A 15,335-nucleotide genomic window follows, 5' to 3' on the forward strand; every position below is an offset into this window, starting at 1 on the left:
AGGTCTCTAAGTGCCCCCAGTATATGCAGCCAGGTGTATAGGTCTCCCCAGTATATGCAGCCAGGTATATAGGTCTCCCCAGTATAGCCAGGTCTATAGGTGCCCCCAGTATATGTAGCTAGGTCTATAAGTGCCCCCAGTATATGCAGCCAGGTGTATAGGTCTCCCCAGTATATGCTTCCAGGTGTATAGGTCTCCCCAGTATATGCTGCCAGGTGTATAGGTCTCCCCGGTATAGCCAGGTCTATAGGTGTCCCCAGTATATACAGCAAGGTCTATAGGTGCCCCCAGTATATGTAGCTAGGTCTATAAGTGTCCCCAGTATATGTAGTCAGGTGTATAAGTGCCCCAAGTATATGCAGCCAGGTGTATAGGTCTCCCCAGTATATGCAGCCAGGTGTATAGGTCTCCCCAGTATATGCAGCCAGGTGTATAGGTCTCCCCGGTATAGCCAGGTCTACAGGTGTCCCCAGTATATGTAGTCAGGTGTATAAGTGCCCCCAGTACATGCAGCCATGTGTATAGGTCTCCCCAGTATATGCAGCCAGGTGTATAGGTCTCCCCGGTATAGCCAGGTCTATAGGTGCACCCAGTATATGCAGCCAGGCTTGTAGTGTCTCCAGGAGGGGAGACAGCCAGTGAAGGAGGGCGATTTGCATAGCAGCAGAGAAGGGGGGGAAGTTCCCCCCCCTTCCCTCACCTTGGGGCCCCCCTTCCTGGCTCTCCCCTCCAGAATCGGTAAAGTGTCGGCGCAGCGGGTAGCGGCTGACAGCGGGCGGCGACTTACCGCTGTTCAGCCACCGGAGGGAGCGCTGATCTTTGTGCCACTAGTCTGGGCTTGAGAAGCCCAGACTAGTGGCACACAGATCAGCGCTCCCTCCAGTGGCTGAACAGCGGTAAATCTCCGCCCGCTGTCAGCCGCTGCGCCGACACTTTACCGATTCTGGAGGGGAGAGCCAGGAAGGGGGGCCCCAAGGTGAGAGAAGGGGGGGACTTCCCCCCTTCTCCGCTGCTATGCAAATCGCCCTCCTTCGCTGGCTGTCTCCCCTCGTGCTCAGGGCTCTCTGGCGGGCGGCGGGCCCCCCCTGACCACGGGCCCTTGGTCCGTGCCCGAGTGCCCTAATGGTCAGTCCGCCCCTGGTGCAGCAGCTGTACAAACGGCGCACAGAGGGACAGAGATGCGGCGGTAGCTGTCGCCGAAGGTTCCTCCCCCCCCCTATCGCTAGTCCGCATACACACGCAGTACGCGTGGCGGACAGCTGTTGCCTGCAACTGGCCACGTCAATCACCTGGCGACAGCTCTGACTGGCGACGGTTCGTGGCGCGCGCCTCATACACACGGGGGACCTTTCGCCGCAACGTGCGCGTGCCACGTGTTTGTGGCAACAGTTGTGCCCCGTGTGTATGGGCCATAAGAGTCTATTTCTTGCAGGCAGAGAACTGTCAGGCTCCCCAGAGCTATGATAGGATAAGCTGTGTGTCCTGGGAAAAGGTGAAGTGCTGCTGATGCTCATCACTACAGATCAGGAGGGCTGGCTCCAACAAACACACAAATTACCTGACACACATATACAGGACTGTAGAACTCACATTATACTGCTGCTCTCCTGTATCCAGGCTTTGTATTGAGCGAGACTTGCTGGTGTCATGTGGGCTGCTCCTAGGGCTTACATTCGGGGGATGGCTTATATTTCAAGCATGCTAGGAATTCCTGCTAGGGCTTATTCTCAGGGGATGTCTTACTTTAGGGGGAAACACGGTAGAGGCTCTCTCTCACTCTGTCCCCCTCCGCCTACAGGATTGAACAGGAAGGCGATCCGTCCTGTTCTCCGCCTCTCATAGGCATCAGCCTATGAGAGGACGGCGATCCCCGGCCAATCAGAGGCCGGGGATCGCCGATCTCGTACAGCGATGCTGGAGACCGCAGCGCTGTACAGATGTAAACAAAGGGGATTTCTTTCCCCTTTTATTTACAAACAGCCTGTTAGCCGCGATCGGCGGCTAGCAGAACCGGCAGGGAACGATCGCGTATGCGCGCGGCCGTTCCCCGGGAAACCACAGCTCCAGGACTTGACGCCATCTGGCGTTAGGTGGTCCTGGAGCTCCCACCACGGTCACACCCATTGGTGTGATATGGTCGTTAGGTAGTTAGACTGCCTTTAAACATTTTATTCTATGTGTACTTCTGTGTCCAAATAACAATTCAGTATTCCTAGTTACAATAAAGGTGGCCATACACGTCCTTATTTTCTTCATCGATATCCAGCTGATTCATCATTTCATAGAAACTGCTAGAAACCTATGCCACAAACGATTCCAGATAAGACTGACTTCTTAGTGAAAACGGTTGATTGCGAAGAATCGAAGATGTCTGTCGAAATGGTGGGCCGGGGGGAGCACGTTGTTAGTGGTGTTCAATTCGGCGACTAACAAAGCTACACTCATCTGTCCATAGCACGGTTCCGCTCTCTTATCTCTAGGCCTCTAGTGGTCACTTAAAATACGTGCCACAGTGCCTAGTGCAGGGGTCGGCAACCCACAGCTCCAGAGCCGCATGCGGCTCCTTTTCACCTTTGCCGCGGCTCCCAGGCCGCGGCTCCGGTAGTGTGTGTCAGTGGCTGTGGCGCGCGTGTGACATGTGCTGCTGCTGGCCGGCAGCCTATCAGAGAGGCCGCTGGACCGATGCAGTGCAGGGCTTCGGGCGGCCATTTTCCCGTAGCCCTGCAGTGTAATGCAGGCAGGACGTGACGTCGGGAAGGAAGAGGATCGTGGGAGTTGCGCGCCACAAGGAGGTCGGGACCGGAGGTCGAGACAGGAGGAGATCGTGACAGGAGGTCTTCTGACTAGGTGAGTAAATGGGTTTTTCTTTTCATATCTGCTGAAGGATTGTGCATATTGGGGTCAGATCTGCTGAAGGATTGTGATTATTGGGGTCAGATCTGCTGAAGGATTTGTGCATATTGGGGTCATATCTGCTAACAATGTGTGCATATTGGGGTCATATCTGCTAACAATGTGTGCATATTGGGGTCATATCTGCTAACTATTTGTGCATATTGGGGTCATATCTGCTAACTATTTGTGCATATTGGGGTCATATCTGCTAACTATTTGTGCATATTGGAGTCATATCTGCTAACTATTTGTGCATATTGAGGTCATATCTGCTAACAATTTGTGCATATTGGGGTCATATCTGCTAACAATTTGTGCATATTGGGGTCATATCTGCTAACAATTTGTGCATATTGGGGTTATATCTACTAACAATTTGTGCATATTGGGGTCATATCTGCTAACGATTTGTGCATATTGGGGTTATATCTGCTAACTATTTGTGCATATTGGGGTCATATCTGCTAACTATTTGTGCATATTGGGGTCATATCTGCTAACAATTTGTGCATATTGGGGTCATATCTGCTAACAATTTGATCATATTGGGGTCATATCTGCTAACGATTTGTGCATATTGGGGTCATATCTGCTAACGATTTGTGCATATTGGGGTCATATCTGCTAACGATTTGTGCATATTGGGGTCATATCTGCTAACGATTTGTGCATATTGGGGTCATATCTGCTAACTATTTGTGCATATTGGGGTCGTATCTGCTAACTATTTGTGCATATTGGGGTCATATCTGCTAACAATTTGTGCATATTGGGGTCATATCTGCTAACAATTTGTGCATATTGGGGTCATATCTGCTAACAATTTGTGCATATTGGGGTCATATCTGCTAACTATTCGTGCATATTGGGGTCATATCTGCTAACAATTTGTGCATATTGGGGTCATATCTAACAATTTGTGCATATTGGGGTCATATCTAACAATTTGTGCATATTGGGGTCATATCTGCTAACGATTTGTGCATATTGGGGTCATATCTGCTTAGGATTTGTGCATATTGGGGTCATATCTGCTAACGATTTGTGCATATTGGGGTCATATCTGCTTAGGATTTGTGCATATTGGGGTCATATCTGCTAACGATTTGTGCATATTGGGGTCATATCTGCTAACAATTTGTGCATATTGGGGTCATATCTGCTAACGATTTGTGCATATTGGGGTCATATCTGCTTAGGATTTGTGCATATTGGGGTCATATCTGCGAACCATTTGTGCATATTGAGGTCATATCTGCTTAGGATTTGTGCATATTGGGGTCATATCTGATAACAATTTGTGCATATTGAGACCATATCTGATCCTGTATAAAGCATTAAAGGGACTCCGAGCAGTGCAGAAACTATGGAAAGATGCATATCATTTTAAAGCTCTCTATCTCCTCTTTCCAATGATATATAAACCGCCACCCTACGCCTTTTAGTTTTAGCTATTTTCGCGATTGAAATTGCCGCGGCCGCGTCGTCAGAAAGAGGAGAAAGAGAGCTTTAAAATGATATCCATCAAGCCATAGTTATATTGTATTACACAGGGCGACTTTTTGTCAAAGTCAGCAGCTGCATTCAGCAGAATGGAGCTGCTGACACTGGGGAAAGTGTCGTCCTGTGTAATACAATTATAACTATGGCTTGATGGATATCATTTTAAAGCTCTCTTTCTCCTCTTTCTGACGACACCTAAATCGTTGCCCTACACCTTTTAGTTTTCTCTATTTTCGCGATCGAAATCGCGGCCGTGGCAATTTCAATCGCGAAAATAGCGAAAACTAAAAGACGTAGGGTGGTGGTTTATATATCGGAAAGAGGAGAAAGAGAGCTTTAAAATGATATGCATCGTTCCATAGTTTCTGCACTGCTCGGAGTCCCTTTAAGGTAAGAAACAATATATGCAGTGTTAGATTTGTTTTATAATGGTTTTGCGGCTCCCAGTTTTTTTCTCTTTTCGGAAACGGGTCCAAGTGGCTCTTTATGACTTAAAGGTTGCAGACCCCTGGTCTAGTGTCTGTCCTCTGCATTACGTCACACATGCACCCCAGGTCTCTGGGGTAAAGAAACAGAAGCTGGCTGGGAAAACAGAGACCAGGATCACGCTGCAGAAAGGTGAAAGTGCTGCCTTTGGCTACACTGCATGGCCCAGAATGTGTGTGGGGGAGCAAGGGAGAGTTGGACTAGGAGAAGTGGCAGGTGCACACAGGTCTTCAAAGTTTTTATGTTTCCATCGATTGAAACTCTGTGTGCAGTGTATGGAGGGATTCGAGCAGTTCGAGCAGATAGATTCCCCTCTGATCAGATAATAATCTTAGAGGAATCCATCTGTTGGCCATAATGACCAGTGCATGGCCAGCTTTACAGGTGTACTTTGGAAGGGATTGCTGAAAAATGAAAAGTTCAAAAAGAATATGTTGTGTGTTTTTCAAAAGAACTTGAGAGCTGACAATTGATGCAGCTGCAACACATAATGATTCTCTGTGAGAAATTGAGGACTAATAGACTTTGTTGAGTAGGGGCTGGCCTGCTCACAAGGGATGGCCCCCAACACAGGAAGGCAAGTCCATGTATGTACAAGAATCTAAATACCATAGAGCACCAGCTGAGAAATCGAAAACACAGAGAGAGATCAGGAGCAGCTGGCAAAGGAAGATTGGTCCACAATTCAAGTAAAATAAACAGAGGTGAAAAACTTGTTGATTGTTACAATGAAAAGTTTTATAACAGGACGATACCATTTATTGGCAAACTTAAAAGAAAAAGGGTACGCTTTTGACTAATAAGCCTTCTTATAGCGGATCCGAGATGAAAAACTAACTATAACAAGTAACTTGTCTATATATCTTATCTAAAGTTTAGATGGTTTGCACAGAAAATCTAGCTGCAAACAGTTTTAATAGAATATGATTATTTATTGCTGTGATACAATGACAGCAGCCATGTTTGTAAACATTACACAGAGGCAGGCTTATCTGTATCTTGAGCCATCAGCCTAATCCCCTCTCCTCCTCCCTCCTCCCCTCTGCCTCTGAAATCAATGGCTAGTAACACCTCCCCCTCCACCTGTCCAGACTGAGCTCCCATGATCCCTTGCTACTGCCTTGGCTCTCTGAAAACCTGTGGGCGTGGCTTTTTAGTTTATAGGGAATTAGAGTATTAAAACAAAAACAAAAAAGTATTTGGCTTGAGGAATGCCCTATAAACAATAGGAAAGAAACACAATTGTGCAATGTTTAAAAGTTCACCTCGGATCCACTTTAAGACTTTATTCCTTTATACGGACAAGATGATAGAACACACCGTTTATATACATTTGAACATCAGGAGATATTGGGGTTAATTCATTCAACCAGAATAACGAGCAGTGCTTCAGCGGCGCACGTTAAAAACAATTAGCGCCTGCTACGGAAGCCACGCTCTGTCCTTGCAGCGTAGCATGCTTCTTAAGGAGTCGCTATAGGCGACGAAGCCGGTTAAGCGCACGCGGCCTACAATCAGCAAGCGTGGGGACAGCCGTGGGTACGCAGTGGAAGGCAGCAGAGACAGAGCTACCAAGCCAACCCGACTGCCAACGTTTGGGGTGGAGCCCGCAAAAAAAACTCTATGCGAATTTACCACAGCTTGGCTTGTAAGTGTGCAATCTTTTTAAAATGTTTTTACAATGTTATGCTATGGGAGCCTTGGTATGTCTTTTTTGAGGTGATAAGGACTAGCGGCAGCAGTTCTGAAGCGGAGGACGAGTGATTCTTTATGGCAGGGGTCGGCCAGATGACCCCATAAGCACTGAAGACCCATCTGATTGAGGGTCATTATCTAACGGTGAGTGGCCACTGCTTGGGGTGTGGTGGTGGTTTTCTCACTGAAGTAAAGTGTCTTTAGCCGCCCAAATAGAAGAGGAATACCGCCCTGTGCACATCATTGATACTTGCTGTCAGCGAGGAGTGTCTGCTAGGACTTTAGAGTGCAGCTTTTTGTGAACACAGAAAGTTATTAACATAGGCTATTTCTTCCAAAGCGTGTGCTATTAAGTATTAAAGCGGAATATAACCCTGCATTTCAACTTTGCTCTAAAACATTATTTACAGCATATTATATGCAACCAGCATTTTTTTTTTTACTAGACCAGCATTGGAAGGGTTACACACAGAGCTTTAAAGTTCCGTGGAGAGAAATGCAGACCATCCGAAGTTTAGATAGATACATTTAAGTAAACACAATGTAACAAGTGTGGAATGTGACTCACTCTCTATGACTGTGCAGGAGCTCCTGCAGACAGAGAGAGTGAGTCACTGTAAATAATGTTTTAGAGAAAAGTTGAAATGCAGGGTTACATTCCGCTTTAAGTTAAGGGTGCAAATAATTCTGCTCAGGCCATTTTTGATATTTTGTTTGCTTGTGTCTGATTTTTTTCACTCTCTCCTTTTTTGTATTCTTTTAGTACCAACAAAAGACATAAACATGACAATGCCAAAGCATTTGAAATTGCAAAAATTTTCAGGTAGAAGTGGTGCTTTTTTCTGACATAAAGGCAAGAGTGTCAGTATTTTTGCCCATGACTGCATGTATTCTGAGGTGAAAAGAATATGGAGGCTGACATATTAATTTCCTTCTAAACAATGCAGGTTGCCTGGCTGTCTTGCCGATCATCTGCCTTTAATATATTTAGTCCAAGAACCTTAACAAGCATACAGATCGGGTGCTTTTGACTGGATTAGCTGCATGCTTGTTTCAGGTGAGTGATTCAGACATTACTGTTGCCAGGGAGATCAGCAGAACTACCAGGCAACTGGTATTGTACAAAAAATAAATAAATATGGCAGCCTCCATATCACTCTTGCCTTAGGTTCCATTTAAGCACCTGTAGATTATCACCTATATATGATACATAGCACTTGTAGAGAGATAGGTTGTCAGGGTACTTACCTTTAATTTTTCAGCATCAGCTCTCACTTTTAAGAGCTCATTAATCGCATCTACGAAGCCCTGATGGTGAAAATTGCACATTTTTTCAATTTCCCGGTCATGATTTCGAATCCGGGTGTCCAGCTTTTCCATGAATCTTTGGTGGGCGTTTGGCAGATCATCATAGACAGAGCTGGGGGAAAATAAGATGGGTGATATGATTACAAACAAGAAACGTTGAATCAGGATGATACCATTTATTGGCTAACTGCAAAAAATATGAGTAAGCTTTCGACTAGTCTGTCTTCGTCAGACTGAATCCTGTAGTAACAGCACAGATTTCAGCTCACAATGGAATAGTAAAGTTCCAGTGGTGCAAAACTCAGGTGTCAATCTCTGTATACAGTGGTACCTTGGTTTGCAAGCATAATTTGTTTTGAAAACATGCTTGTAATCCAAAGCATTCTTATATCAAAGTGAGTTTCTTCATAAGGATTAATTTGTTCAGGAATCCATAAAAATGTATAGAAAAACATTTAATACAAAGTACTGTATACAGTACAAATGTAAAAGAAAAAAAACTTTCACAATAAATAACAGAATCATCGCCACCTGTTGGCTCAACCCAACCTTTATTTGTGTGGCTTTAAAGCGGACCAGAAGATGTTGGAAAAAAATAAAAATAAAAGAGAGTTTCACTTACCTGGGGCTTCTGCCAGTCCCCTGCTGGGTCCTCCGCCGCGGCTCACTTTCGCTTCTGCCAGTTGATGGCCACTGCGCCTGTGCGGTCTTGGCCGTGCAAATCCTCATACATGCTCCCGTGGCCAGAGGCGTCCCACGCTGGTGCAGTTCGAGAAAATCTGTACTGCGACTGCGCAGTACGCTCCAGGCGACGGGGGCGCGAATGAGGACGTGCACGGCCAGGGCTACACAGACACAGTGGCCATCAACTGGCAGAAGCAAAAGTGAGCCGCGGCGGGGGAACAGAGAATCGTTTGGTAACTTTGCAGACACAGGTCGGCTGCAGGGGGCTGGCAGAATCCCCAAGTAAGTGAAACTTTTTTTTTTAAACATCTTCAGGTCTGCTTTAACAAGAGACTTATCCAATGACAATTGCTTTTGCCTCCAAAAGCATACATGTCAAACTCCGGCCCATGAGCCAAATCTGGCCCTTGGAGCCATCAGATTTGGCCCTCAGGTGGTTTCCCCACTTTGCATTATGTTTGGCCCTCTTAGGACCACCAGGGAAGCTATACTGGAGGGTAAGCCCTAGATCACCAGGGAAGCCATATGGGGAGGGGGAAAGCACTAGGTACCAGGAAACTGTATAGATGAGGGTGGGGGCCACTAGACACCAGGGAACTGTACAGGGGAAGGAGGGGGACACAAGACACCCGGAAACTGTATAGGGGATGGAGACACCAGGGAACTTTATAAAAGGAGGGAAGTGGCCACAAGACATTGAGGTTGGCCTGCGACTTGGTCCCAGAGCTCAATTTCGGCCCACTTTGCAGTTTGACGCCCCTGTTTCAAAGGTTTCATGGAAATGTGACATTGTTCATGGTTTTTGTTTTACCAGAAGACAGGGAAATTGCCCCTGAAACGTGTTGCATACGGAGCCTTTTCATTAAAGTGTATCTGTATAAATGGGACCTCCATGTTTTTACTGCATTCAACCATTTCATTACTTTGCGGCGCGATTGCCGATATACCGCTCAGCCACCACTGCCGTGGAGGGCACTTAACAACGCAGCTTTTTTGCAACTGATACATGATTTCCTCCTGGATTGAGTCCTGCACTGCCACAACGTGTTATATAGTTCAGGCAGACGCAGCAGAGGAGGTAGGTTTGCCTGTGTTTCACATGATCTGGTCACCTTGGCTGGCCTCCCGCTCGGCTACAGGCCTCACCTATACTGTTACCAGATTGCAAGAAATGTTGCTTCAATTGACTTAGAATGATAAGAACAAAGTTGACATATTTATTTCCTACTAAACAATGCACTTTACCCCCTCATCTGTGACTAATCACAACTGTAATTTGATCCCTCAGCCGTGTCAGCTGACTGCCTCCGCAGAGCAGCTAATTTGTAAACACAGCAGGTTAACCTGATGTCTGCTTACATGAAAGCAGGAAGTAGACACACTGCAGATTTGTATCAGCTGTAACAAAGAAATGTTTTTCTTTAAAGGTCATTATGCTGATGCTTATCTTTAAGAGCAGAGAGGAAGGTCTCAGTCCTGGTCTGCTTTAATGATATGCAAATGAGTTGTAACATGCTGCCGTTCAATAGTGCTTTGTGATTATGGCTACTACTAAAAAGGCACATTTTTCCTTGTTGTAATTACAAACTATGTAATGTTTCACTGATTTTGACTCGTAACACGAGTTACCATAGAAACGTCGCACTACTGTAGTACTGCGAGTTGTGCTACTGGCGTAACTTGCTCTGTTGCATGCGGAAGTGGCACTAATACTGCCATGCACTTATGTGTGCGCGGCAGTATTACCGGTATTTGATAAATGAAAGTCTATGTGGCTTGAATTTAAAAAAAAAATGAAACTAAAGGTGGCCACTAACTATCCAATTTCTAGCAAAAAATTGTTCAAGTGATCCGATACTTCTGATCAGAAGTGAAATCGTTGACACTACACCATCAACGAACCAACAAGAAAATCCAATTTTGGCTTGACAAAAATTCACACGGACAACTATTTTATGATGTGCGTAATTGGTTGTGCCCATCAACGGAGATCATTTACAACCAATCCGATCACAAATTTGCTAGAAATCCGCAACATTCGCAATCTCAACCTCCAAACACTATCAACCTCTCTGCATCTTCTACTTGCGCTATCCTCTTTTACTGACCCTCAACTAGCCGCTGATCATTATAACATCACTTTAACTTCAGCCATTGACTCTGTGGCTTCCTCCTCCATGGTCTACCGATGCTAAAGCCTTCGACAACCCTGGCTTAACAAGGAGATCAAATTACTGAAACGCCATTCACGGATAGCTGAACGGCACTGGCGAAAACATAACTTGCCTGCGCATTTTCACAGTTACAAAGAGGATTTGCACACACTCAGACAGGCCCTTACAGCAGTCAAACATTCATACTTCTCCTCACTAATCTCCTCACACTCCCACAACCCTAAACTACTCTTTGCTACATTCAACTCCCTCCTCCGACCCCCACCTCCCACTCCCTGCATCTCAGCCGAGGACTTTGTCTCCTTCTTTAGTGATAAAATCACCAACATCCGAAAAAACTTTAACCAGCAGCCTCCTCTTTCCCTACATACTCCGAACCTTACATCCTGCCTGACAAACTTCTCACCACTAACTGAACTCACTGTCTCCTCTCTCATCTCTAAATCACATCCGACTACATGCCCCCTTGACCCCATGCCTTCTCACCTCATTACCCACTTATCCTCTACCATCTTACCTGCCTTAACCTCCCTCTTCAACCTTTCTCTCACCAGAGGCATCGTTTGATCCTTCTTCAAACAAGCCCTTATTAAGTCTATACTCAAAAAAACTTCTCTTGACCCCTCTTCCCTACCCAACTACCAACTTATTTCTCTCCTCCCCTTCTCTTCAAAAGAGCGCCATGTCTATACTGACTTAGTCCGTCAACTCACTGCTAATTCTCTGTTTGATGATCTCCAATCTGGATTCCGCCCCAGCCACTCAACCGATACTGCCCTACTTAAAGTAACCAATGACCTGGCGACTGCTAAATCTAAAGGCCTCTACTCTATTCTTATCCTCCTAGACCTCTCTTCCGCTTTTGACACAGTCGATCACCCCCTACTTCTCCAAATCCTCTCATCCATGGGCATTCAGGGTCTTGCTCTCTCCTGGCTTTCCTCCTACCTCTCAGATAGGACCTTCAGAGTTGCTTACTCCAACAATACCTCCTCTCCATGTACCCTCATTGTTGTTCCCCAGGGCTCAGTTCTCGGACCTCTCCTTTTCTCTATCTACACATATGGTCTTGGTCAACTAATCAGCCCCTTTGGTTTCCAATATCACCGGACTGTCTCAATGTAATCGCCTCTTTCATGTCCTCCCATTTTCTGAAACTCAATATGGACAAGGCTGAAATAGTAGTCTTCCCAGCTCACAACTCAATGCCCCTACCAGACATCACTATTTCTGTTGATGGCACTTCCATAACACCTGTCCCCCAGGCTCACTGTCTAGGTGTCATTTTGTACTCAAGTCTCACATTCAAACCACACATTGACAAACTATCCTCCTCTTGTCGCCTCCACCTAAAAAACATCTCCCGCATCTGCCCTTTTCTAACACAGAACACTACCAAACTTCTGGTGCATGCCCTGATTACTTCCCGACTAGACTATTGCAACTCTCTGCTCTGTGGCCTCCCTGCCAACCGTTTAGCCCTGCTACAGTCTATCATGAACTCTGCTGCATGACTCATCCACCTCTCCTCCCGCTTCTCCAGCCCAATCCCCCTCTGTCAGTCTCTTCACTGACTGACAGTTACACAAAGGATACAATTTAAAATCCTTACTCTCGCCTACAAAGCTCTCCACAACATAGCTCCTTCCTATCTTAATCAACTTATTTCCAGATACCATCCCACACGCCAGGGGCGTACCTAGAAATCCCCGGGCCCCCCTGCAAACCCCCCCCCCCCCCCCCAGGGCCCGCTCAGGGACTTTTGGGGGCAGAAGGGGTCGCAGCATAAGAGGAGAGTGTGGCAGATCGGTGGGGAGGGGGGAAATCCCCCCCTCCCTCACCTCGGGCTCTCCTCTCAGCGCTCCCCCTCCTGAAATCATTGGTGGCAGCGGGCAGGCAGCAGCAGCAGCAGCAGCGGTGGCGGCATGATGATACATTACCTCCTTCTCGCTGAAGGACTTCCTTTCTCTAAGAGCAACTTCCTGTTTACACAGGAAGTTGCAAGAAGCTCTTAGAACGGAAGTCCTGCAGCGAGAAGGAGGTAATGTATCATCCTGCCGCTGCTGCTGCCTGCCCGCTGCCACCAATGATTTCAGGAGTGGGAGCGCTGAGAGGAGAGCCCGAGGTGAGGGGGGGGGGATTTCCCCCCTCCCCACCGATCTGCCACACTCTCCTGTTATGCTGCGACCCCTCCTGCCCCCAAAAGTCCCTGAGCGGGCCCCCCCGCGACGACAGGGGTCGCATCCCCTATTGGTAAGCCAGTGCTACACGCAATCTCCGCTCTGCTAACGATATCCTTCTGTCTTCTTCCCTGATCACCTCTTCCCACTCCTGCTTGCAAGACTTCTCTCGATCCTCTCCCCTCCTCTGGAACACTCTCCCTCAACACATACGCCACTCACCCACACTTACTATTTTTAGGCGCAATTTGAAAACTCACCTCTTCAGGCAAGTCAACTCTCCTACTTAGGACCCTGCTCAGTAACCACCATTTCCACCACTCCACACACAGCTTCCCTTTTACCTACTTTCCTATACCTTAAATGTTTTGTAAGGCCTTTTGGCTTATGGCTCTCTTCCCCATTTTGTCTCACAGTGCTGTGTAATGGGTGTACGTACCCCCCACCCCGTGTAAAAATATGTAGTTAATTTGTTCACTGTATCAGCTGTTATACCCTCTTGTCTTGTATCAAGTGTTGTATTGTATACTCTGTATTGTTATACCTTGTATGCTATTGTACAGCGCCACAGAAGATGCTGGCGCTATATAAATCAACAATAATAATAATAATAATAATAGAAATTAAACTGTTAGTGGCCACCTTAAAACTGATCTTATTTCATAATTATTAAAAATGAATGTGCAGAGCAAGAAAATAAACATGGGTATATAAAAAGACAGACATAAGTTAATAAGTTACGGAGACAATCATATAATGTACAGTGACTAACAAGGCACGAAAGGGAGAGAACCCTGTCCTCGTGAGGATACAATCTAGAGCATTATAAACCACAGTGCTATAAAAAAAAACAACATATGGTGTTGTCAAAGGATGGAAGAGTATATATGAGGGGTAATATACATATGTTATAGTGATGGCACAGGCTGAACGCACACATCCCATCAGTAAGATACAACTAATGAGCCAAAGTAGTCCTTGTGCGCCATCTACAGGTGAGACAGGCTAACCACTACTGATAAAGCGCAAGGTTTATTTAACCAAGAAGCATTAGTCTTTTCTGTAAGAGCCCGTTTCCACTAGAGCGAATCTGCATGCGTTTCCTGCATGCAGATTCGCATAAACCAGTGGTGCTCAACCTTTTTTGGCCCGAGGGCCGAACTTCAAATCAAGAAAAATCTCGAGGGCCGGAACACATGCATACAAAATTTCGATGTAAAACTTTTAACGTTTTTCTAGTAACAGTTAACATGGTGTTGGAAATGGAAAGAAAACGACAATATAAGAATTGTTGTACTCACCATTTGATGCACATTTTCTTAATAAGAAGTTTGCGGCAGATTAATGCAGCAATGGTATCCGAGTCCAGTACGGTACCTGGGTGTATGCACAGGGCAGATTAATGCAGCAATGGTATCCGAGTCCAGTACGGTACCTGGGTGTATGCACAGGGCAGATTAATGCAGCAATGGTATCAGAGTCCAGTACGGTACCTGGGTGTATGCACAGGGCAGATTAATGCAGCAATGGTATCAGAGTCCAGTACGGTACCTGGGTGTATGCACAGGGCAGATTAATGCAGCAATGGTATCAGAGTCCAGTACGGTACCTGGGTGTATGCACAGGGCAGATTAATGCAGCAATGGTATCAGAGTCCAGTACGGTACCTGGGTGTATGCACAGGGCAGATTAATGCAGCAATGGTATCAGAGTCCAGTACGGTACCTGGGTGTATGCACAGGGCAGATTAATGCAGCAATGGTATCAGAGTCCAGTACGGTACCTGGGTGTAGCACAGGGCAGATTAATGCAGCAATGGTATCAGAGTCCAGTACGGTACCTGGGTGTATGCACAGGGCAGATTAATGCAGCAATGGTATCCGAGTCCAGTACGGTACCTGGGTGTATGCACAGGGCAGATTAATGCAGCAATGGTATCAGAGTCCAGTACGGTACCTGGGTGTATGCACAGGGCAGATTAATGCAGCAATGGTATCAGAGTCCAGTACGGTACCTGGGTGTATGCACAGGGCAGATTAATGCAGCAATGGTATCAGAGTCCAGTACGGTACCTGGGTGTATGCACAGGGCAGATTAATGCAGCAATGGTATCAGAGTCCAGTACGGTACCTGGGTGTATGCACAGGGCAGATTAATGCAGCAATGGTATCAGAGTCCAGTACGGTACCTGGGTGTATGCACAGGGCAGATTAATGCAGCAATGGTATCAGAGTCCAGTACGGTACCTGGGTGTATGCACAGGGCAGATTAATGCAGCAATGGTATCAGAGTCCAGTACGGTACCTGGGTGTATGCACAGGGCAGATTAATGCAGCAATGGTATCAGAGTCCAGTACGGTACCTGGGTGTATGCACAGGGCAGATTAATGCAGCAATGGTATCCGAGTCC

At 46.4% G+C, this 15,335-nt stretch overlaps 1 protein-coding gene across 5 annotated transcripts in view; it reads right to left on the minus strand.

Moving 5' to 3' along the window:
- EXOC6 (exocyst complex component 6) overlaps positions 1-15,335 on the minus strand; it is a 386,110-nt gene that overhangs the window by 266,569 nt on the left and 104,206 nt on the right. For all 5 annotated transcript variants that reach the window (XM_068258178.1, XM_068258176.1, XM_068258180.1 and 2 more), the window contains exon 2: positions 7,828-7,999. In XM_068258178.1, coding sequence (XP_068114279.1) covers positions 7,828-7,999 — 172 coding nt within the window. The remainder of the gene's footprint in view (positions 1-7,827; positions 8,000-15,335) is intronic.

The sequence above is a fragment of the Hyperolius riggenbachi genome, chromosome 10 (genome assembly GCF_040937935.1).
Source record: "Hyperolius riggenbachi isolate aHypRig1 chromosome 10, aHypRig1.pri, whole genome shotgun sequence".
NCBI lineage: Eukaryota > Metazoa > Chordata > Amphibia > Anura > Hyperoliidae > Hyperolius > Hyperolius riggenbachi.